Raw genomic sequence first — 21,888 nt, 5'->3', positions numbered from 1 at the left:
AGGATGCAGAGCTGGGCTGAGAAGTGGCAGATGGAGTTTAACCCTGAAAAGTGTGAGGTTGTCCATTTTGGAAGGACAAATATGAATGCGGAATACAGGGTTAACGGTAGAGTTCTTGGCAATGTGGAGGAGCAGAGAGATCTTGAGGTCTATGTTCATACATCTTTGAAAGTTGCCACTCAAGTGGATAGAGCTGTGAAGAAGGCCTATGGTGTGCTCGCGTTCATTAACAGAGGGATTGAATTTAAGAGCTGTGAGGTGATGATGCAGCTGTACAAAACTTTGGTAAGGCCACATTTGGAGTACTGTGTACAGTTCTGGTCGCCTCATTTTAGGAAGGATGTGGATGCTTTGGAAAAGGTGCAAAGAAGATTTACCAGGATGTTGCCTGGAATGGAGAGTAGGTCTTACGAGGAAAGGTTGAGGGTGCTAGGCCTTTTCTCATTAGAACGGAGAAGGATGAGGGGCGACTTGATAGAGGTTTATAAGATGATCAGGGGAATAGATAGAGTAGACAGTCAGAGACTTTTTCCCCGGGTGGAACAAACCATTACAAGGGGAAATAAATTTAAGGTGAAAGGTGGAAGATATAGGAGGGATATCAGAGGTAGGTTCTTTACCCAGAGAGTAGTGGGGGCATGGAATGCACTGCCTGTGGAAGTAGTTGAGTCGGAAACATTAGGGACCTTCAAGCAGCTATTGGATAGGTACATGGATTACGGTAAAATGATATAGTGTAGATTTATTTGTTCTTAAGGGCAGCATGGTAGCATTGTGGATAGCACAATTGCTTCACAGCTCCAGGGTCCCAGGTTCGATTCCGGCTTGGGTCACTGTCTGTGCGGAGTCGGCACGTCCTCCCCGTGTCTGCGTGGGTTTCCTCCAGGTGCTCCGGTTTCCTCCCACAGTCCAAAGATGTGCAGGTTAGGTGAATTGGCCAATGATAAATTGCCCTTAATGTCCAAAATTGCACTTGGTGTTGGGTGGAGGTGTTGAGTTTGGGTAGGGTGCTCTTTCCAAGAGCTGGTGCAGACTCAAAGGGCCGAATGGCCTCCTTCTGCACTGTAAATTCAATGATAATCTATGATTAATCTAGTACAAAGGTTCGGCACAACATCGTGGGCCGAAGGGCCTGTTCTGTGCTGTATTTTCTATGTTCTATGTAGTCAATGGCCATCCTATGTTTCTCCCTGGTCTTTACCACCACTACTTGAACCCCCCAGGGACTGTTGCTTGCTTCGATGACCCCTTCCCTCAGCAGCCTCTGGACCTCCGACCTGATAAAGGTCCGGTCCTGGGCACTGTACCGTCTACTCCTGGTGGCGACGGGTTTGCAATCCGGGATGAGGTTCGCAAACAGGGAAGGCGGGTCGACCTTAAGGGTCGCGAGGCCGCAGACAGTAAGGGGGGGTATAGGGACGACAAATTTAAAAGTCAGGCTTTGCAGATGGCACTGGAAATCCAGCCCAAGGAGGGTGGCTGCGCAGAGGTGCGGCAGGACGTACAGGCGGAAATTGTGGAATTCCCGGCCTTGGACAGTGAGGTTCGCTAGGCAGAACCCCTTTATCTCCACCGCGTATGACCCGGAGGCCAGGGAGATCCTTTCATTTACGGGATGGGTGACAAGAGAACAGCGCCTTACCATGTCGGGGTGAACAAAGTTTTCCGTGCTCCCAGAGTCGATCAAGCACAACGTCACGTGGCCATTGATGGAGATCGTCGTTGTAGCTTTCGCAAGCGTCCGGGGCCGACTCTGGTCCAGAGTCACCGAGGCCAGCTGCAGTAATGGAGAGTTCTGGTCGGGCAGCGTGTAGTCGGCTGTGCTGGGGGCCTGGGGCCCCATCCAAGGTGGCGTCAGCCATGGGTCGCACATGGAGTCCGGGGATGAAGAAGATTGCGGCGGCGAGGGACAAAATGGCGGTGTCCAGCGTGGTGGCCGGGGGGCAAAATGGCCACGCCCACGGGTCGCTCATGGCCTGAGGATAGGGGGGTGGCGGTGAGCGTTGGGCGGCCGGGTACTGAAAGGGGGGCTGCCGATAGTCGCTGGAGACCATGGCCACGGCGCAGGCCTAGCAGACCCCGACATAGTGGCCCTTCTTGCCGCACTCTTTGCAGGTGGCGGTGCGGGCCGGGCAGCGCGGGCGGAGATGATTCACCTGCCCGCAGAAGAAACAGCGTTGTCCGGCGGCGGTAGCGGGCCGTCTCGCCGCGCAGGCTTGCAGGGTCAGGGGAAAAGTCTGAGGGGCTGCCGCAACAGGGTGCCACGCAGCCCAGGGGCCCACCGCGCCTCTGGGAGCAAAGGCCAGCACGTTTTTATAGGCAACGTCCATGGACCCCGCCAGGGCCCGTGCCTCTGCAAGTCCCAGAGTGTCCATTTCTAGGAGCCTTCGGCGGATAGCGGGGGAGGTCATATCTACCATGAAAGCATCCCTGATCAAAAGTTCCGTGTGCTCGTTCCCCGAAACTGGCGGGCAGCCACAGTTTCGGCCCAGCACCAGCAGCGCCCAGTAGAAGACTTCCAACATTTCCTCGGGGCTTTGCCTCCAAGTCGCCAGCAGGTGACGAGCGTAGACCTGGTTCACAGGGCGGATATAATGTCCTTCTAGCAGCTCGATCGCTGCAGCATAATTCTCCACCTCCTCGATCAGAGGGTAGATCCCAGGGCTGTCCCGCGAGCGTAGAAGGTGCATCTTTTGTTTTTCCGTGGGGGTGCCGGTGGCCTTCAAGCATGCCAGCCAATGTTTGAAGAGTTGTCCGCGTGGGGGCTAAGCTGAAGGCACTCCGGTTTGATACGGAGATCCATCCCTTCACTGAAGTTGTAGCAGATTAAATTGATGCGCAATCAATTACTCTCGAGACAAGGTGAGTCATAACTAATAGGCTTTAATCTGCTAGAACTATTCCCCAGCAGCTTCGATACAGAAAGTGAAGGCTGCCAGGATGGCATCGGCTCTTATACTCCGGCTCTCAGGGCGGAGCTATGTACATCAGCCAATGGTAGACTCCTGGGTCTAGCCCATGGTCATCCACCTCTCAGGTACCGCAATACCTGGTATTACCACAGCCTGTTAATGAGGGACAATCCCCTTCCTCATCACCGGCCCATGTAGGGAAACCTGCTGGGCCGGCCACTTTGGATGGGTCTCTTCTGCTGCCAGTTAAACCCATCACTGGCGGGGTGAGGGCCTCAAGTGGTCAGTTGGCCACCAACCCTGCCGCTGCTTTAATTGCAGTGGGACGAGGCGGGTGGGCGGGCAACCGATTATATAAATAACAAGCCTTCAAATCCGTTGGCAGGGGTAGCATAAAATCCAGCCCAATGTTTCAGTCTGTGACCCTTTATCAGAATCTGATGCCAGATGTGCAGAATATTTCCAGCGATTTCTGTTTTTATTACAACTGTTTATTCCCCTGTTTTGGCGATGCAAATTTCTCATTGCTGCGTTTTCACCCATAAACCAAGCTGCTCGGCAAACATCTCAACCACAACAAATTAATTTGCATTGGCACATCGGGATGGCAGAGCTTTCTCATCGTGGGTGACTAGAGAGCTATTTTCAATGCAACAGACATGACCTGAGATTTCCAGACATGATGAGCCACTCTCTCGTACAAGAGTAAAGCAACGAGGAGGCATGTCTGTATCAGTGGTGAATGAGTTTTTATTCGAACAGTTTGATCAGTGGAATTTTAACAGGAAAAACAATAAAGGAATGCTGTTGTAAGTGAGCGACTATTGCTCACACTTGATATGCTCTTGAGGGCCAGGACATTGTTAGGTAGCAGGTAACACAGGATGGAAAAATGTCCCAGGGTTTAGAGCGCTGTCCGAAATTGCAGAGTACTGATGAATGAGTGCGAGAAAAATAAAGAGCCTGCAGGAAAGGTTAAGGAGAGCGTGGCTATTCTGGTCAGGTCATTAATGTTCTTCCTCAAAGGAGGCAGTGTTGAGAACAACCCCGCTATTAAACGGGACTCCGTTCTTTTTTCGGGCCTTAGTGAGGAAGTGCCCCCCGGGGCCGCACTTACTTTCATTTCCTGCACTGAGGAGCCTAAATAGCGCCCTGATCTTTTGACCGCCCAACGCGACCCCTGTAATCCCCCCAATGCCCCAACTTGGCACGGCCTGCCTGGCAACCTGGAAGTGACAGGCTGGCAATGCCAAGGTGCCAGGCTGCCCGTGTCAGGTATTGGGCCCAGGGGTGCCCTGCCCTTGTGAGGGGGGGGGGGGGGGGTGTCGGGGACCCCTTAATTGATAAGATGGTGCCGGGGGGGGGGGGGGGGGTTGGGAGTTCGGGGTACCATTTAAAAATGGCGCCCCGATCTCTTCCTCCATATTAGTGCAGGAAATGAATCTAAGTGTGACCTCAGCAGGACTTTCCTCGCTGAGGCCCAAAAAACTTCTGTTCCAACACCCGGCAGGTTGACAAGGCTGCAACTAAAGTTATTCGGCACAGTCTTTAATGACCTTTTCTTCAGAGCAGTTATATTATCGCTGCACAAGTTTCTCTCTCCGGAGCGGAGATACTATGACATCTTCTTCGAAACCTTCAGCACGTCATCGATGAATATCTTTTGCCAAGGTCATCCCCACACCCCCACTACTTGCCTTCAAACAACCGCGCAACCTCAAACAAACCATTATCTGCAGCAAACTACCCAGCCTTCAGAACAGCGACCATGACACTATTCAACCCTACCATGGCAATCTGTGCAAGACCTGCCAGATCATCGACATGGATACCACCATTACATGTGAGAACACCACCCACCAGGTACGCGGTACATACTCGTGCGACTCGGCCAACGTTATCTACCTCATACGCTGCAAGAAAGGATGTCCCGAAGCGTGGTACATTGGCAAGACCATGCAGACGCTGCGACAACAGATGAACGGACATCACGCGACAATCGCCAGGCAGGAATGTTCCCTTCCAGTCGGGGAACACTTCAGCAGTCAAGGGCATTCAGCCTCTGATCTCCGGGTAAGCGTTCTCCAAGGCGGCCTTCAGGTCACGCGACAACGCAAAATCACCAAGCAGAAACTTATAGCCAAGTTCCGCACACATGAGGACGGCCTCAATCGGGACCTTGGATTCATGTTGCATTACATTCATCCCCTACCATCTGGCCTGGGCTTGCAAAATCCTACCAACTGTCCTGGCATGAGACAATTCATACCTCTTTAACTGGGGTTACCCCCATCTCTGGATCTGTAAAGACTTAATTACCTGAAAATGCTCGCATTCAAGCCATTGTCTTGCATCTTTGACTTTGTCTATATATATGTTTCTGGAACATACCTCTTCATTCACCTGAGGAAGGAGCAGTGCTTCAAAAGCTAGTGATTTGAAACAAACCTGTTGGACTTGAAATGAAATGAAAGTCGCTTATTGTCACAAGTAGGCTTCAATGAAGTTACTGTGAAAAGCCCCTGGTCGCCACATTCCGGCGCCTGTTCAGGAAGGCTGGCACGGGAATTGAACGGGAGTCCAACGCCGGCATCTCCACATCATGTATTTATGAAAATTGAAAAGAAATCAGTTTTCAAACTGTCAGTAGCTGTTCATTGGCACAACTTTAAGTGCTATCATTACAGCATTATTATTGATTAGCTGATTTCCACAACCTGTCATCACAGTGGTGGTTTGTAAGTTTGGTTTTATTGACAGCCCAATGAGTTTCTTAAAGAATTAGCTGTCTTTGATGTAGGATTATGAATACAAATGTTTGTTTTTACATGGGTTTAAGTACTTGAGGGGATTTAAATTCATTGAATGGGCTTTCATGAATGGGAATTTTTAAGTATATAGTGAACTCTGTAATAAATATTTAGAACTTTATTTTGTCACATTTCAGCATGGCTCCTGAGGTCTGCCTATGACATATACTGGGTTAGTTGGCATGGAGGCTGTAAGGGCAAAGGGGATATAATGGACTATAGGGTGGGTAGCTGACATGAGTTGGCATGGAGGGTATGAGGGGCCATTGGGGTTTGGTGGAGGGCATGGGTTGGCATGAAGGGTATGAGAAGCCATTGGCAGTGGATGGGGTGTGTGGGTTGGCATGGGTTGGTATGTATGGACAAAGTGAGTGGTTGGGATGTGAGGGGTAAGGGCTATAGGGTCTAATGTAATCAAGTCCAGAGAACTGAGGTGAGCCTTTTAAACATCTCATCTCAGCACGTGGCATTCCCTGTGTCTGCCTCCCATCTGTGTCCAGGAGCATTGCATCCAACTCCATCCCGCATCCACCCCCAAGCCCCTTCCCTGGAACAAAGATGGTGCCATTCACAGGACTTTTTCCTGAGGTGGTATGTCTCAGGAGTTAAAATCCTGCCCGCAATATTTGATGGACAAGGTAGCTAAAATATTTTTTAGGCAGGGGCTGGTTTAGCACAGTGGGCTAAATAGCTGACTTGTAAAGCAGACCAAGGCCAGCAGCGCGGGTTCAATTCCCGTACCAGCCTCCCCGATGGGATGGGATGCAGAGGTAGGGCAGGGATCTAACAATGATGTCTGCCTTGTCAAGCTGAACATGGTGAAAACAGGACCCAGGGCCAGAAGAAGGTTTTTCAATAATTATTTAGGAGCAAGATTTTGACTGTCTGCTAAGTGTTTCAAATTGATGGCCTGGTAGAGATTGGGAATACCCATTGTGGGTTGACAGATCTTTTAACCAGACACTCCTTAAAGACTGCCTTCATGGTATATGTTTCAGCTGGAACTACCTTGGATAAGTGACACAGTACGGGCGTGAGTTAACAGCCCAAAAAGTGACTCTAGTTTTGGGTGCATATATCAGGGTGTTTCTCGGTGCCTGCAGCGCTGAGAATGACCCCGCTATCAAACTGGACTCCTGTTTTTTTTGGCCTCGGAGAGAAATGCCCCGCCAAGGCCACACTTACCTCATTTCCATTTTTAAATGCTGCTCTCATCTCTCAAACTCCTCATACACCCCACTGCAGCTTCCAGACTCCCCCCCCCCCAACTTAAACTTATCTCTTACGGAGTCCTCAAGACCCCCGCCCTGCCCTCACACAACCACTGAAGGGCAGGGGCCCCTGCCCGCCCCCCACCCCCCCAGGTTCTGTTGTACCTGGTCCAGGTTTGTGCCCCGGGAGAGTCAGGCGCTGACATATTTAAATGAGCCTAATAGCTCACTTAAATACATTAATCTCGTTCGATCTTGCGAGGCGTTCCGAGGGTCGCAGATCTTGCGCGAGGAGACTCAACGTCAGCGTTGCGTCACCTAGTCGGGCGCACAAGGCTATTCGATCGTGTCCTGTAATAGAGGCTGCTCGGGTCCTCTTCAATTCAAAGGAAGATATAAATCTTTAATGACCTTTTCTTCAGAGCAGTTACCCATTTTACATGATAAACAACTTGCTGATTTCTAGGTTGATTTTAATATAAATATTAATTATTAATAACCTGCCTGTTAAGATGTTCTGTCATGTCCCCAATGGACAGTAATCCAGCACATCCTTCAAAGGGCTTTGGCAAGAGGAGCTGAGGTGTAGAGGGTGTTCTGAGAGATGTAATACTAGTTGTACGCTCATACCCTCAGCCAGCTAGAGATGTGACTTCCCAGGTTTCATGGTTCTCAAAGCTTCCCTGACTTCATGCCCACAGTTCTTGATAATGGAGATATTCTGGGGTGTACGGATGAACTTTCCAATGGAGCAGATTTAAGGAGGGAGATTTAACCTCGTGCATATCCTGGCGAATATAAAAAATGTCAATTAAGATTATTATATTCACCGTAAAATGGGCGACAACTTAACTTTCCATTTTAACTGGAAAGGTATGAAAGTACTTCCCCTGCAACTATGTGAATTTGTTCTCGTGGGTTACTGAGATTAGAGTTCTAACATCTGTGCTGTCAGCTGTCCTTATGGGCAAGGGGAGTTGAAGTAGCATAATTAGGTATAGTGGTGTTGTTGAGGGTTTCACTTATTTACATTTCTTGCCAACTCCTTGACAGTCAAATGTTTTACAGTGTAAGAGAAATTCAAAAATCAAAGGCAAAAGCTTTGAGTAGGTTTTGAGCTAATTGATTTTTAACTTCTAATGACATTGAGCTTTGTATTTCTTTAGCTTCTCTGACTGCTTCTTGAGTGATGTTGACAAGCTTCTTATCCTGTTGGGTGAAACAATAGTTACTTGGTTACTTTGCAGTTACAACAAAGCACACCTTTGCCTTGGGAATTGGACTGTGCAGTGGGTTAGACATTCACTTGCACAATTCAAGCTCTTTGGATCAAAGTCTCCTCTGTGTCGTGTTGGGTGCTCTGCTACACAGACGAACCAACACGGTTGCAGATGGTACAACTCTGTTTTATTACTATCAATAACAACATCTGTAAACTTGTTACTGTGGTTTGTTCATTACCCTTTAACCTGTGGACCCAGCCCTAACACTATCTTGGAGAGGCACTCAGCATATGGTGAATGTTTGAGTGGCTTGCTGTGCCCTGAGCTGTCCCCTGCTGGAATGAGTGGGAACTGTGGTGTTCCCCGTTTTATAGTGCGTGTGCCCTTGCTTGTGATTGGCTGTGATGTTGCTTGTGTGTTGATTGGTCCGCTGATCTGTCCATCAGTGTGTATGTGTGTTTGCACCATGATGTTTATCTGAATATCGTGACATCCCCCTTTTTTACAAAAATATGTGCCTATTGTGTTAATAAATATAGATGTGTACTGAGCGCAGCTGAATGTGTGTGTGCAATATCTACAACATGTACATGAGGCTAAACTATATACATAGGAAGGTGTCAGGTGCAACATAGCAACGAGGTTGTACCATAACAAAACAAGTGTAAACATCAAGCATCAAAACAAACTCCTGTAACGGCAAAAAGAGAAACATATTAACATTGTGGCATAAAACTTTAGTGAGTCCAATGTTCAAACAGGCTCATAAGTCCAGCCTAGTAGGTGGGCGACGAATTCGGTTTGACCGCCTCAAGGGTGGGTCAGGATCCACTGGCTGAGGAATGGGCCTGGCCACAGGCGACAGAGGAATGGGCATGGTGGCAGGAAGCTCCACAAAGTCGACATCAGGAACAACAGGAGGGCGTGGCACCGGTGTAAGTTCCCGCAGCGAGCGCGGAAACAGGCGAAGAGCCCGGCGATTGCGCCGGCGAATGGAGCCATCAGGCATGCGAACAAAGAATGAGCGGAGAGCCACGCATCGGAGAACTTCGGCAGTTGCCGACCAGCCACCCTCTGGTAGGTGGATGCGGACGTTGTCTCCAGGCGCCAAAGCAGGAAGATTAGTTGCCCGAGTGTCATGTGCCACCTTCTGCTGAGCACGCTGCTGTCACATCCTTTGCAGTACTAGAGCATAGTCGGGTGTAGGAACAAGAATGGATGGTACAGTGGTCCTGAGGGCGCGACCCATCAACAGCTGGGCTGGTGAGAGGCCAGTGGCTAGTGGGGCCGAGCGATAGGCCAGCAGGGCTAAGCAGCAGTCAGATCCGGCATCAGCAGCCTTCCAGAGGAGCCGCTTGACGATATGAACGCCCTTTTCCGCCTTGCCATTGGACTGGGGATGCAGAGGGCTGGACGTCACGTGTGTGAAGCCATACGAAGCAGCGAAAGAAGACCATTCTTGGCTTGCAAAACAGGGCCCATTGTCCGACATGACAGTAAGCGGAATGCCATGGCGAGCGAAGGTGTCTTTGCATGCCCAGATGACAGCGGACGATGTCAAATTGTGCAGGCGTATGACCTCTGGATAATTCGAAAAGTAATCTATGGTGATGACGTAGTCCCTGCCAACCGCATGAAAAAGGTCCACACCCACCTTCGCCCAGGGGGACGTCGCCAACTCTTGGGGCTGAAGCGTCTCAGGGGGCTGCGCCGTCTGAAACCTTTGGCAGGTGGGGCAGTTGAGCACCATGTTGGCAATGTTGTCGCTGATGCTCGGCCAGTAGACAGCTTCTCGGGCCCTCCGCCTGCACTTCTCAACCCCGAGATGGCCTTCGTGCAGTTGTTCGAGGACCAGCCTGTGCATGCTGTGTGGAATCACAATCCGGTCCAACTTGAGGAGGACACCGTCAATGACGGCCAAGTCGTCCCGGACATTGTAGAATTGTGGGCACTGTCCTTTGAGCCACCCTCCCATCATGTGGCACATCACACGTTGTAGAAGGGGGTCAGCCGCAGTCTCCCGGCGAATACTGGCCAGACTTGAATCATCAGCTGGCAGATTGGCCGATGTGAAGGCCACGTGCGCTTCGACCTGACAGACGAACGCCTCCGAATCGGGCGGTGTGCTCACTGCTCTGGATAGGGCATCCGCAATGATGAGGTCCTTTCACGGGGTGTAGACCAGTTGGAAGTCGTACCTCCGGAGCTTGAGCAGAATGCGCTGGAGGCAAGGGGTCATCTCATTCAGGTCATTTTGTATGCTGCTGACCAGGGGGGCGATGGTCGGTTTCCACTGTGAACTGAGGGAGACCATACAAGTAGTCGTGGAACTTATCTATGCCGGTTAACAAACCCAGGCACTCCTTCTCAATCTGCGCATAGCGCTGTTCTGTGGGGGTCATGGCCCGCGGGGCATAGGCGACTGGGGTCCATGATGCAGTGTCATCCCGTTGCAGGAGTTCCGCCCCAATGCCGGACTGGCTGGCATCAGTCGAGATCTTCGTATCTCGAGAGGTGTCGAAGAACACCAATACCGGGGCTGTGGTGAGCTTAATTTTGAGCTCTTCCCATTCCTTCTGATGTGTGGGCAGCCACTGGAACTCCGTGGTCTTCTTCACTAGGTGGCGAAGAGCCGTTGTGTGGGAGGCAAGGTTGGGAATGAACTTCCCCAGGAAGTTGACCATCCCGAGAAAGCGTAGCACTGCTTTCTTCTCTGCCGGCTGTGGCATGGCTGCAATAGCTGTCACTTTGTCTGCATCCGGACGCACTCCTGACCGGGATATGTGGTCCCCCAGAAACTTTAGCTCAGTTTGGCCAAAAGAACACTTGGCTCGGTTGAGGCGCAGGCCGTGTTCCCTTATCCGAGCAAAGACACGCTGGAGACGACTGATGTTCTCCTGTGGTGTGGTGGACCAGATGATGACGTCGTCAACATAGACACGCACCCCTTCGATGCCCTCCATCATCTGTTCCATGATTCTGTGAAATACCTCAGATGCCGAGATGATGCCAAACGGCATTCTGTTGTAGCAGTACCTGCCGAAAGGAGTGTTGAAGGTGCACAGCTTCCTGCTGGACTGATCCAGTTGAATCGGCCAAAATCCCTTCGAGGCATCAAGCTTTGTAAAAAGTTTAGCCTGGGCCATTTCGCTCGTGATTTCTTCCGTTTGTGTATGGGGTAGTGTTCCCTCATGATGTTGTTGTTTAGGTCTTTCGGGTCGATGCGGATCCGGAGTTCGCCAGAGGGCTTTTTAACGCACACCATGGAGCTGACCCATGGCGTGGGCTCCGTGACCCGGGATAGCACTCCTTGGTCCTGGAGATCCTGCAGCTGCTGCTTGAGGCGGTCTTTGAGTGGTGCTGGGACTCTACGAGGTGCGTGAATGACCAGGGTGGCGTCCGGTTTGAGCCATATTCTGTAAGTGTAGGGCAGTGTGCCCATGCCCTCGAATGCCTCCTGGTTGCATTGGATTGGATTTGTTTATTGTCACGTGTACCAAGGTACAGTGAAAAGTATTTTTCTGCGAGCAGCTCAACAGATCATTAAGTATATGAGAAGAAAAGGGAATAAAAGAAAATACATAATAGGGCAACACAACATATACAATGTAACTACAAGCACTGGCATCGGATGAAGCATACAAGGTGGAGTGTTAATGAAATCAGTCCATAAGAGGGTCATTTAGGAGTCTGGTGACAGTGGGGAAGAAGCTGTTTTTGAGTCTGTTCGTGCGTGTTCTCAGACTTCTGTATCTCCTGCCCGATGGAAGAAGTTGGAAGAGTGAGTAAGCCGGGTGGGAGGGATCTTTGACTATACTGCCCGCTTTCCCCAGGCAGCGGGAGGTGTAGATGGAGTCAATGGATGGGAGGCAGGTTGATGTGATGGACTGGGCGGTGTTCACGACTCTCTGAAGTTTCTTCCGGTCTTGGGCCGAGCAGTTGCCATACCAGGCTGTGATGCAGCCTGATGGGATGCTTTCTATGGTGCATCTGTAAAAGTTGGTAAGAGTTAATGTGGACATGCCGAATTTCCTTAGTTTCCTGAGGAAGTATAGGCGCTGTTGTGCTTTCTTGGTGGTAGCGCTGACGTGGTTGGACCAGGACAGATTTTTGGAGATGTGCACCCCTAGGAATTTGAAACTGCTAACCATCTCCACCTCGGCCCCATTGATGCTGACAGGGGTGTGTCCAGTACTTTGCTTCCTGAAGTCAATGACCAGCTCTTTAGTTTTGCTGGCATTGAAGGAGAGATTGTTGTCGCTACACCACTCCACTAGGTTCTCTATCTCCCTCCTGTATTCGGACTCATCGTTATTCGAGATCCGGCCCACTATGGTCGTATCGTCAGCAAACATGTAGATGGAGTTGGAACCAAGTTTTGCCACGCAGTCATGTGTGTACAGGGAGTAGAGTAGGGGGCTAAGTACGCAGCCTTGCGGGGCGCCGGTGTTGAGGACTATTGTGGAGGAGGTGTTGTTCATTTTTACTGATTGTGGTCTGTTGGTCAGAAAATCGAGGATCCAGTTGCAGAGTGGGGAGCCAAGTCCTAGGTTTTGGAGCTTTGATATGAGCTTGGCTGGGATTATGGTGTTGTAGGCGGAGCTGTAGTCAATAAATACGAGTCTAATGTAGGAGTCCTTGTTTTCGAGATGCTCTAGGGATGAGTGTAGGGCCAGGGAAATGGTGTCTGATGTGGACCGGTTGCAGCGGTATGCGAATTGCAGTGGATCAAGGCGTTCTGGGAGTATGGAGGTGATGCGCTTCATGATCAACCTCTCGAAGCACTTCATTACGACTGAAGTCAGGGCCACTGGTCGGTAGTCATTGAGGCACGTTGCCTGGTTCTTCTTTGGTACCGGTATGATGGTGGTCTTCTTGAAGCAGGTGGGGACCCCGGAGTGGAGTAGGGACAGGTTAAAGATGTCCATGACAGGTCGTGGGCGTCCCAGGTTGTGGGCGAGGAGCGAGTGGAGCTGTGCCCTAAATTCTGCATCCAGGAAGTCTGACGTGCCTTCTGGAGACAGAGCGTGTACACGCTGAATGAGGTGGAGAACCTTGCATGCCTGTGCGCCTAGCAGAGAGTCCTTCGATGATCCAACTATCTCAAAGGCCAGTGATGCTGTGTATGCATTGTGTGTCACCTGGAGCTGGCAGGATCCCATGGCCGGGATAACGTTTCCGTTGTAGTCAACCATCTTACAACGGGATGGCCGAATCGGTGGTCTGACCTTCGAGGCGTAGAAAGCTGACCATGCTATTAGGTTGGCGGAGGCACCAGTGTCTCAACGGAATGTGATTGGTGATCGGTTGACCGTTAGGGTGGCACACCATTCATCACCCAGATTGACACTGGCATCGGCTGGTGGTCCTGCTTGGGGACATCCGGTTCCTGTCAATGACCGCAACGCGGAAGGCTTCCCGGTCGTCTGTATTACCGATCTGTATATCGTCAGAGTATGATTCGGTGTATGGAGGTTGAATGGTCCGCACATCCCTGCGAGGCTGGCGGAATTGGGGAGCGTTGGCAGGTTGAGCTGCTCGACAGCAGGCAGCGTAGTGGCCCATCTTGCCACAGCGGAGGCATTGCCGGTTCTTTGCTGGACATTGCCGCTTTAAATGTGCGGATCCACAGTTGCCGCACGTCGTGACCATGATGTTGCACACACACATACAGCTGCGCTCAGTACACATCTATATTTATTAACACAATAGGCACATATTTTTGTAAAAAAGGGGGATGTCACGATATTCAGATAAACATCATGGTGCAAACACACATACACACTGATGGACAGATCAACGGACCAATCAACACACACGCAACATCACAGCCAATCACAAGCAAGGGAACACGCACTATAAAACGGGGAACACCACAGTTCCCACTCATTCCAGCAGGAGACAGCTCAGGGCACAGAGCTCACAGCAAGCCACTCAGACATTCACCATGTGCTGAGTGCCACTCCAAGATAGTGTTAGGGCTAGGTCCACAGGTTAATGGGTAATGACACTCTGTTGGCTCTAAATGTCCACAAAATGAATTTGGATCGTGTCAATCAAGTGACTGGCAGGCGTGGCCCTGCACCACAAAATCTGACCAAAACTGTCAGTATAATTATGCCGGGTTTGGAAAGGAACTGGGAAAGAAATGCCCCACAAATCGATAAGCGTCATTTTCTAATAATCTTTATTGTCACAAGTAGGCTTACAATAACGCTGCAATGAAGCTACTGTGAAAATTCCCTAGTCTCCACATTCCAGCGCCTGTCCGGTTACACAGAGGGAGAATTCAGAATGTCCAATTGATCTAACATCCTGGGCGGGATTCTCCGACCCCCCGCCGGGTCGGAGAATCGCCGGGGGCTGGCGTGAATCCCGCCCCCGCCGGTTGCCGAATTCTCCGGCACCGGATATTCGGCGGGGGCGGGAATCGTCCCGCGCCGGTTGGCGGGCACACCCCCGGCGATTCTCCGGCCCGGATGGGCTGAAGTCCCGCTGTTGGAATGTCTGTCCCGCCAGCGTGGATTAAACCACCACTCTTTATCAGCGGGACAAGGCGACGCGGGCGGGCTCCGGGGTCCTGGGGGGGGGCGCGGGGCGATCTGGCCCCGGGGGGTGCCCCCACGGTGGCCTGGCCCGCGATCGGGGCCCACCGATCCACGGGTGGCCTGTGCCGTGTGGGCACTCTTTTCCTTCCTTTAGGAGGAACTTCTTCACCCAAAGGGTTGTGAATCTATGGAATTCCTTGCCCAGTGAAGCAGTAGAGGCTCATTCATTAAATATTTTTAAGATAAAGATAGATAGTTTTTTGAAGAATAAAGGGATTAATGGTTATGGTGTTCAGGCCGGAAAGTGGAGCTGAGTCCACAAAAGATCAGCCATGATCTCATTGAATGGTGGAGCAGGCTCGAGGGGCCAGATGGCCTACTCCTGCTCCTAGTTCTTATGTTCTTCCGCCTTCGCCACGGTCTCCACCATGTCGGAGGCGGAAGAGACCCCTTCCACTGCGCATGCGCGGGGATGCCGTGAGCGGGCGCTGATGCTCCCGCGCATGCGCCGCCCGGCAAAGTCATTTCCGCGCCAGCTAGCGGGGAACCAAAGGCCTTTCGCGCCAGCTGGCGGGGTGGAAATCAGTCCGGCGCGGGCCTAGCCCCTCAAGGTTAGGGCTCGGCCGCTCAAGTTGCGGCGGCGCAATGCCGGACTGATTCGCGCCGTTTTTGGCGGCGGTCGGCGGACATCGCGCCGATTGCGGAGAATTCTGCCCCGTGTCTTTCGGGATTTGTGGGAGAAACCAGGAACACCCGGAGGAAACTCACGCAGACACAGGGTGAGCGTACAGACTCCGCACAGACAGTGACCCCAGCCTTTCTGAAGGTGAAGCTCAGTGTTATTGTTGGACCAGAGAGAAGCTAGCATCAGTTCCTTGGCACGTTTGAGCTGACCAAGCTTTTTGCTGATGCCAGGTACCTGTGATAAAATGTTTTTCATTCTCAGTGTTAAGAAGAAGAAAATCTGGGAACTGGCTTCTCCCTAGATCTGTCCATTTCCAAGTTTTTGAAGCTCGCATTGCGAAGTACAGACACTTGGGCCTTGATATTGGTGGGGGACTGACGAGGCAGGTCTTATGGGCTCACTTGATCCCTTGCTGAGCTTACTAGGAGGATCTCTTTTAAAGTTTTTCACTCTGTTATCTGGATGGTGAGAAGGCCTGGAGCACCAGCCCACAGCTGTGGAGTGGGGAGCAGTCTGGGAGAGATTGGGGCTGTGAGTTTCATGGATTCTGTCTGTGGGGGAGGGGTTGAATCGGAATAAAACATGGGGAAACCAGAGAAGACATTGGGGGCCATGAGCAGACTGGCTGATCTGATGGCAGGGAGGGAAGCAGGTAAACGTGATGGACATGGGAAAGGGCTCCTATTCCTCCTGGTTCACACACAGTGCTGTAAAGGAATTTACCTGACGATCCAACCTGAGGAAATGTGCACGTCATTAAATTAATTGATGAGCAGTTCGCTGCTTCCTTTTTATTCCCTCAATATCTCCTGTCGATCTAGCCTGGCAACAATCACTTACATGGCACCTTTCATTACTTTAGGACACTGCAAAGCACTTCAGAGTCCACTAAATGAATCTGAAGTCGAGTCACTTCTGTAATGTAGAAAAACAACAGTGAGATAAATAACTGGATAGCCTTAATGTTGGTTCAAGATTAAATATTGGTCAGGACACCAGGAAACTTGCTCTGTTTTTCTTTGGATATTGTCAGAAAACCTTTAACTTCAACAACAGACAGAGCAACTTGCATTTATATAGACTTTATTTTGTTGCTTCACAGCTCCAGGGTCCCAGGTTCGATTCTTGCATTTATATAGCAAAAGCAAACAGAATTTGACATTGATGCACATAAAGGGGTGTTAGGAATGTTGGCTAAATGCTTGGTCAAAGATGTGGATTTTAAGGCACATCTTAATGGAGGAGAAAGAGATAAAGAGGTAGCGAGGATTAAAGAAGGAATTCCCATGTGTGGGCCTCAAGAGCTTTATTACCCTTTCCAAATGCTAGAGGGGTGATGGCATCGAGCAAGCCACCCCCTCTTACCTGCCTTGCATTGCTAACCTTCAAATCCCAGGGGCTAGAAGGGTGGTAATAATCCCCCTGACAGTAGCAGACTGCAGTGTGGACTCCAACATCGGAGGGGAGCAGGCCAGATAGTACTTAGTATCTTGGCTTGCAGATAAAATTGCAGAGGGCTGCTGACCCTGTAAAGCTGTTCTGCGCAATCATGTTATGTGAAAGTAACAATGTCAAGGCCTAGAACTGTGATACTGCACGTCAATTTTACAGGCGCAACACTAGAGCCTAAACATATACGGGCGGAATGTTCCCATAATTTGTCAGAGTGTCAGGTCTGACTGAAAACTGGTGCCGTGTATCTCTCCAGTGCACAGCTGAGTTTTCAGACCAGATTTTCTGACATTCTGATAAAATAAAACCTGGCGGCATGATTTACCCCGTCAGGCTGGCGGGGTAATAGAGACGGGGAGGCTGGCTCCACAGGGATTGGGGCCCCATCTTTAAAAGGTGGCCTGGTCAGCAGAGAGTTAAACGTCCCCCAGCAGCCACCCCACTCTACCACAAAGGTACCCGGGGCTCTCCCCCACCGCCCCTTCATTGTGCAATCACCAGGGACTCTTCACCCCTAACCCCACCCCCTCCATGGCACAATCATCGGGGGCTCTTTCCACCTCTGGTCCCTTCACCCCCATGGCCAACAACCACCACGACATTATCGCCGGTGCTCCACCATACAGTGCCAGGTGTCCCACCGCTCTGCTGAATTTCCACCTTGAAAGACCACAGCGCGCTCTACCACCACCACACATAATGGGAACCCCTCCTTCCCCGCCCATCGGGCTCCCAGAGAGCCTGTCACTGACCCCTAGGGCAGGGTGGCACTGTGCTAACTTGGCAGTGTCTATATGTGCCAGGGCGCTGCCCAGCATGCTAATTTCCCAGGGGGCTATTCTTACCTTGGCATCCTCCGCAGGATTCCCTCAAATGTTTCCCGTTCTCGAGAATCTGTTGTGGCCCTCATCGACATGTCACGGGTTCCCCGCCCTTTCTGAGCTTTCACACCTTTTAATAAACCTTGTGGAGAAATACTTTTAAAAATTCACTTTTGTAATAAACTAGGTCCTTTCTCTACATCCCTCTGAGTTTCTATAAATAATGAACAAAGAAAATCTTCCTTCCTGTAACTTTCTGCTTCACTAGCAATTAGTGGGAAAAAAAGTCTTCAGTCATTACTGATCAGATCCTACTTTTTAATCAAAGTCAGAAATGCCTAACAGTTATTAACATATTATTAGTAGCAGCTGAAGGGACAGCAAGCTTTTAGCTGCTGGATTTTGTTTGATTTGGCTTTGGCCACTGCTTTCTAACTGTCTCCAATCCTGGGAGTCAACTTGAGCAGTTCCAGTTCAGTCCATTTATTTCCCCACAATCTTCTACAGTCAGTTTTCTATCAAATTCAGACAGATTTTCAGTTTGAGATTCAGTGCAGAAAGTAACAGTGGTCTGTCTTACTCTTGAGTCAGAAGGGGAAGAAGTGACCAGTTGAACAACTGAGAAACTGCAACCTCAATTGCCATGCATTTTGCAAACGTGCTTGGTGATGGTTTCAGGATCGTCACAAATTTTCAGGAATGTTGTTTTCCAATAAATAGATTGCTTTTGCGAAGTCCTTTTTGGAAAGACCAACTATTTTCTGATTGCTGTTTTACACAATGCATTTCTGATGAATGACAGGGCTCAGGGTGCAATATTGTTCAATTCTTAGAGGCTTCCTTGGCCTGAAAAGTGTTGTGATGAGAACAATATTATGAAAGGAAGCCAACAACTATGTGATGTATTATACTCCATTGACCTTGCTTCTCTCTTGGGGTAGGGTGCTCATCGATAACTGTTTCATTGTTTTTCATTTGTCTATGAATGATGAACTGTCTCTAGCTGTTAAAATGATGGGTATAGTCTTCATAAATACAGATTCCATTTTAGCTTTAACCTTTAGCTTTTGTTTCAAAGTGAAACAGTTGCGACGAAGGCAGATAAATCCCCTGTTTGCTAATGAAATGTTTCCATTCTTTATCTAGTGTGTAAGATGAACGTCCACAGACGCTGTGAGACCAACGTGGCACCAAATTGTGGAGTCGATGCTCGAGGGATAGCTAAAGTGCTAGCGGATCTCGGTGTCACTCCGGATAAGATCACCAACAGTGGACAACGGAAGAAAAAGGTAGAGTATTAAAAGTAGGGGTGTGCAGCTGAATGTGTGATTGAATGTGGTATAATGTTCTCTTGCTCTACAACACACTGACATCGTCAGTCTAACTGAGATCAGGTACCCTGAAAAATTAAAACCAATGATGTAATAAATCGTGGTTGTGGCTCTTCTTCAAGATAGAACTGTCTGTGCACGAATATATATTCAGGTATTTGGTCTCTCTATAAAACGACCAAACAGCTTATAATGTCTGAATTGTTAAAATTACTGTGAAGCAATAAAACAAAGCTACGCAGTCCAGGGAAGTTCCAGATTTGATCCTTAACCCAATCGGGCTAATTTCATCTGTGATGGCAATATTAGCCCTGCCAGCAATGGCTGAGGGGTTATACAATGGTGGAGAATGCAGGGAACAAAGGTGGATAATTGATATTGAAAGGTTTGTTCCTGGATTTCTAGCAGTGTTTCTCTTATCTAGCCTTTAGACATTATGAGAGAGCCACTTCACCACTTCTTCCCACTACTCTTCAGTTTCACATCCCTGCTGTGGGAAAGTAATCGCTGCATAGCAATTAAGCAACTTTGGGACCATAGAATCCCTACTGTGTAGAATGAGTCCATTCGGCCCATCGAGTTTGCACTGACACTTCAAAAGACCACCCTACCTAGGCCCAATTCCCTTGCCCTGTAACCCCACCATAAGGAACAATTTGTTATGGCCAATCCACCTAACCTGCACATTTTTGGAATGTGGGAGGAAACCGGAGCCCCCGGAGGAAACCCACGCAGACACAGGGAGAATGTGCAAACTCCACACAGACAGTTACCTGAGGTCTGAATCGTACCTGGGTCCCTGTCGCTGTGAGGTAGCAGTGCTAACCACCGTGCCGCTGGGATCTTTAAGTGAGTGTTGGCATTCATCGACTCTCATCTTGATGCTCCAATGGATTGGGCCACTGTGTCAACCATGTCTTGCCAGTACAGTCAAGGAATGTATCATATTCATCACTGGGGAAGGTCTGCATTCAAAGGGGAAAGGGCTTACAAATAGATTTTTACCACCCTGTTCACCCTGATGATCATCGTGCTGTGATTTTCACAGTGGCCTAACTCTGGCCAACTGAGGCACCTGTTGAAGTAAAAATCAGGTCTCTTTTCGATGCAAATCAAGGCATTAATGACATAGGTAGGACTGGGTGACATAACTTAGAAGGATCCACCTGCAATCTATTTGCATATCTGTTGGCCTCTCTCATGCAGCCTCTCTCATGCAGCTCCATTTTATTTTAAATTTAGACGACCCAATTGTTTTTTTTCCAATTAATGGGAAATTTAGCGTGGCCAATCCACCTAACCAGCACATCTTTGGGTTGTGGGGGTGAAACCCACGCAGACACGGGGAGAATGTGCAAACTCCACACAGACAGTGACCATGCAGCTCCATTTTGAATGTTAACAGCAAGCTTGCATTCTCTTCACCTGCCGGCAAACTATTTCATAGACTGGCAGCTCTGTAAAATTAAGTGTCCCCTGGAATTTAACTTAGTTTTATGCGTTGGTAACTTATGCTTGTGTCCCTGGTACTGATGAACCTATCCAGCTCAAATAGCCTATCTGCCTGAGCAAAGTCTAATTCTTCCATTATTGAAAAGGCCTCAGCCATATTTTCCCTGAAGTTAACGTCAAAGTTTTTCAAAGTAATGGCCCCAGTAGTCTCTTATGGTAACTAGTCACTTTAATAACTAGTTATGAATCCGTCGGCCTCCTCTAGTTGAATAAGAATGTGCATGGCCTGTTTGCCCTTTTTAACCTCGACTTGAAATTTTGTGGGTGCGACAGTCTATAAGGTGACATCCAGGTAGTGAAGGGAAGATCTCATTGAGGAATCTGACATTGCCTTGTTCTAGAGACAGATCATATTTTGAATCTGGAATTACACCCTCTTTGATAACATTGTTTTCTGTCATAAAGCTGCAGGCACACCGAGTGATAATTCCCCAGGTTTGATTCTCAGTCTCTGCACGCGTTTCAGTTGGGGGGAAAACAAACCTTTTTGAGGATAGACCGACAAGGGAAATCATAAAGATACAGCGATAAGGAGTGCCGAAAAGCACAAAAAGACAAAACTCAGGAGAGGTTACGATAGTCCCCATCCCACAAAATATGACACAGTGTATGGAAAGGCTCAGTAAACCAAGGTCCACCAGACTAAGAAAACAAAAAGGGACGGTCAATAGAGAATTAAAGGTGCTATATTTAAATGCGCGCAGTGTACGGAAAAAGGTAGATGAGCTTGTGGCCCAGATTGTGACTGGCAGGTATGATGTGGTAGGCATCACAGAGACATGGTTGCAGGGGGTTCAGGACTGGCATTTAAACATCCAGGAATTCACAACCTATCGAAAAGACAGGGAGGTGGGCAGAGGGGGCGGGGTTGCCTTGTTAATTAGGAATGAAATTAAATCAATAGCACTAAATGACATAGGGTCAGATGATGTGGAGTCTGTGTGGGTAGAGTTGAGGAACCACAAAGGCAAAAAAAACATAATGGGAGTTATGTACAGGCCTCCTAACAGTGGTCAGGACCAGGGGCACAAAATGCACCACGAAATAGAAAGTGCATATCAGAAAGGCAAGGTCACAGTGATCATGGGGGACTTCACTATGCAGGTGGACTGGGTAAATAATGCTGCCAGTGGACCCAAGGAAAGGGAATTCATTGAATGTTTACAGGAGGGCTTTTTGGAACAGCTTGTGATGGAGCCCACGAGGGAACAGGCCATTCTGGACTTAGTGTTATGTAATGAGCCAGACTTGATTAAAGATCTTAAAGTAAGGGAGCACTTAGGAGGCAGTGATCGTAATATGGTTGAATTCAATCTCCAATTTGAAAGAAAGAAGGTAGAATCAGATGTAAAGGTGTTACAGTTAAATAAAGGTAACTACAGG

General features: G+C 49.3%; 1 protein-coding gene across 3 annotated transcripts in view; it reads left to right on the top strand.

The window, feature by feature from the left end:
• Positions 1–21,888, top strand: part of prkcea (protein kinase C, epsilon a) — an 877,089-nt gene that overhangs the window by 513,069 nt on the left and 342,132 nt on the right. For all 3 annotated transcript variants that reach the window (XM_072510726.1, XM_072510720.1, XM_072510732.1), the window contains one exon: positions 18,809–18,951. In XM_072510726.1, coding sequence (XP_072366827.1) covers positions 18,809–18,951 — 143 coding nt within the window. The remainder of the gene's footprint in view (positions 1–18,808; positions 18,952–21,888) is intronic.

The sequence above is a fragment of the Scyliorhinus torazame genome, chromosome 1, assembly GCF_047496885.1.
Source record: "Scyliorhinus torazame isolate Kashiwa2021f chromosome 1, sScyTor2.1, whole genome shotgun sequence".
Classification (NCBI taxonomy): Eukaryota; Metazoa; Chordata; class Chondrichthyes; order Carcharhiniformes; family Scyliorhinidae; genus Scyliorhinus; species Scyliorhinus torazame.
This window is presented reverse-complemented; position numbering and strand designations above follow the sequence as displayed.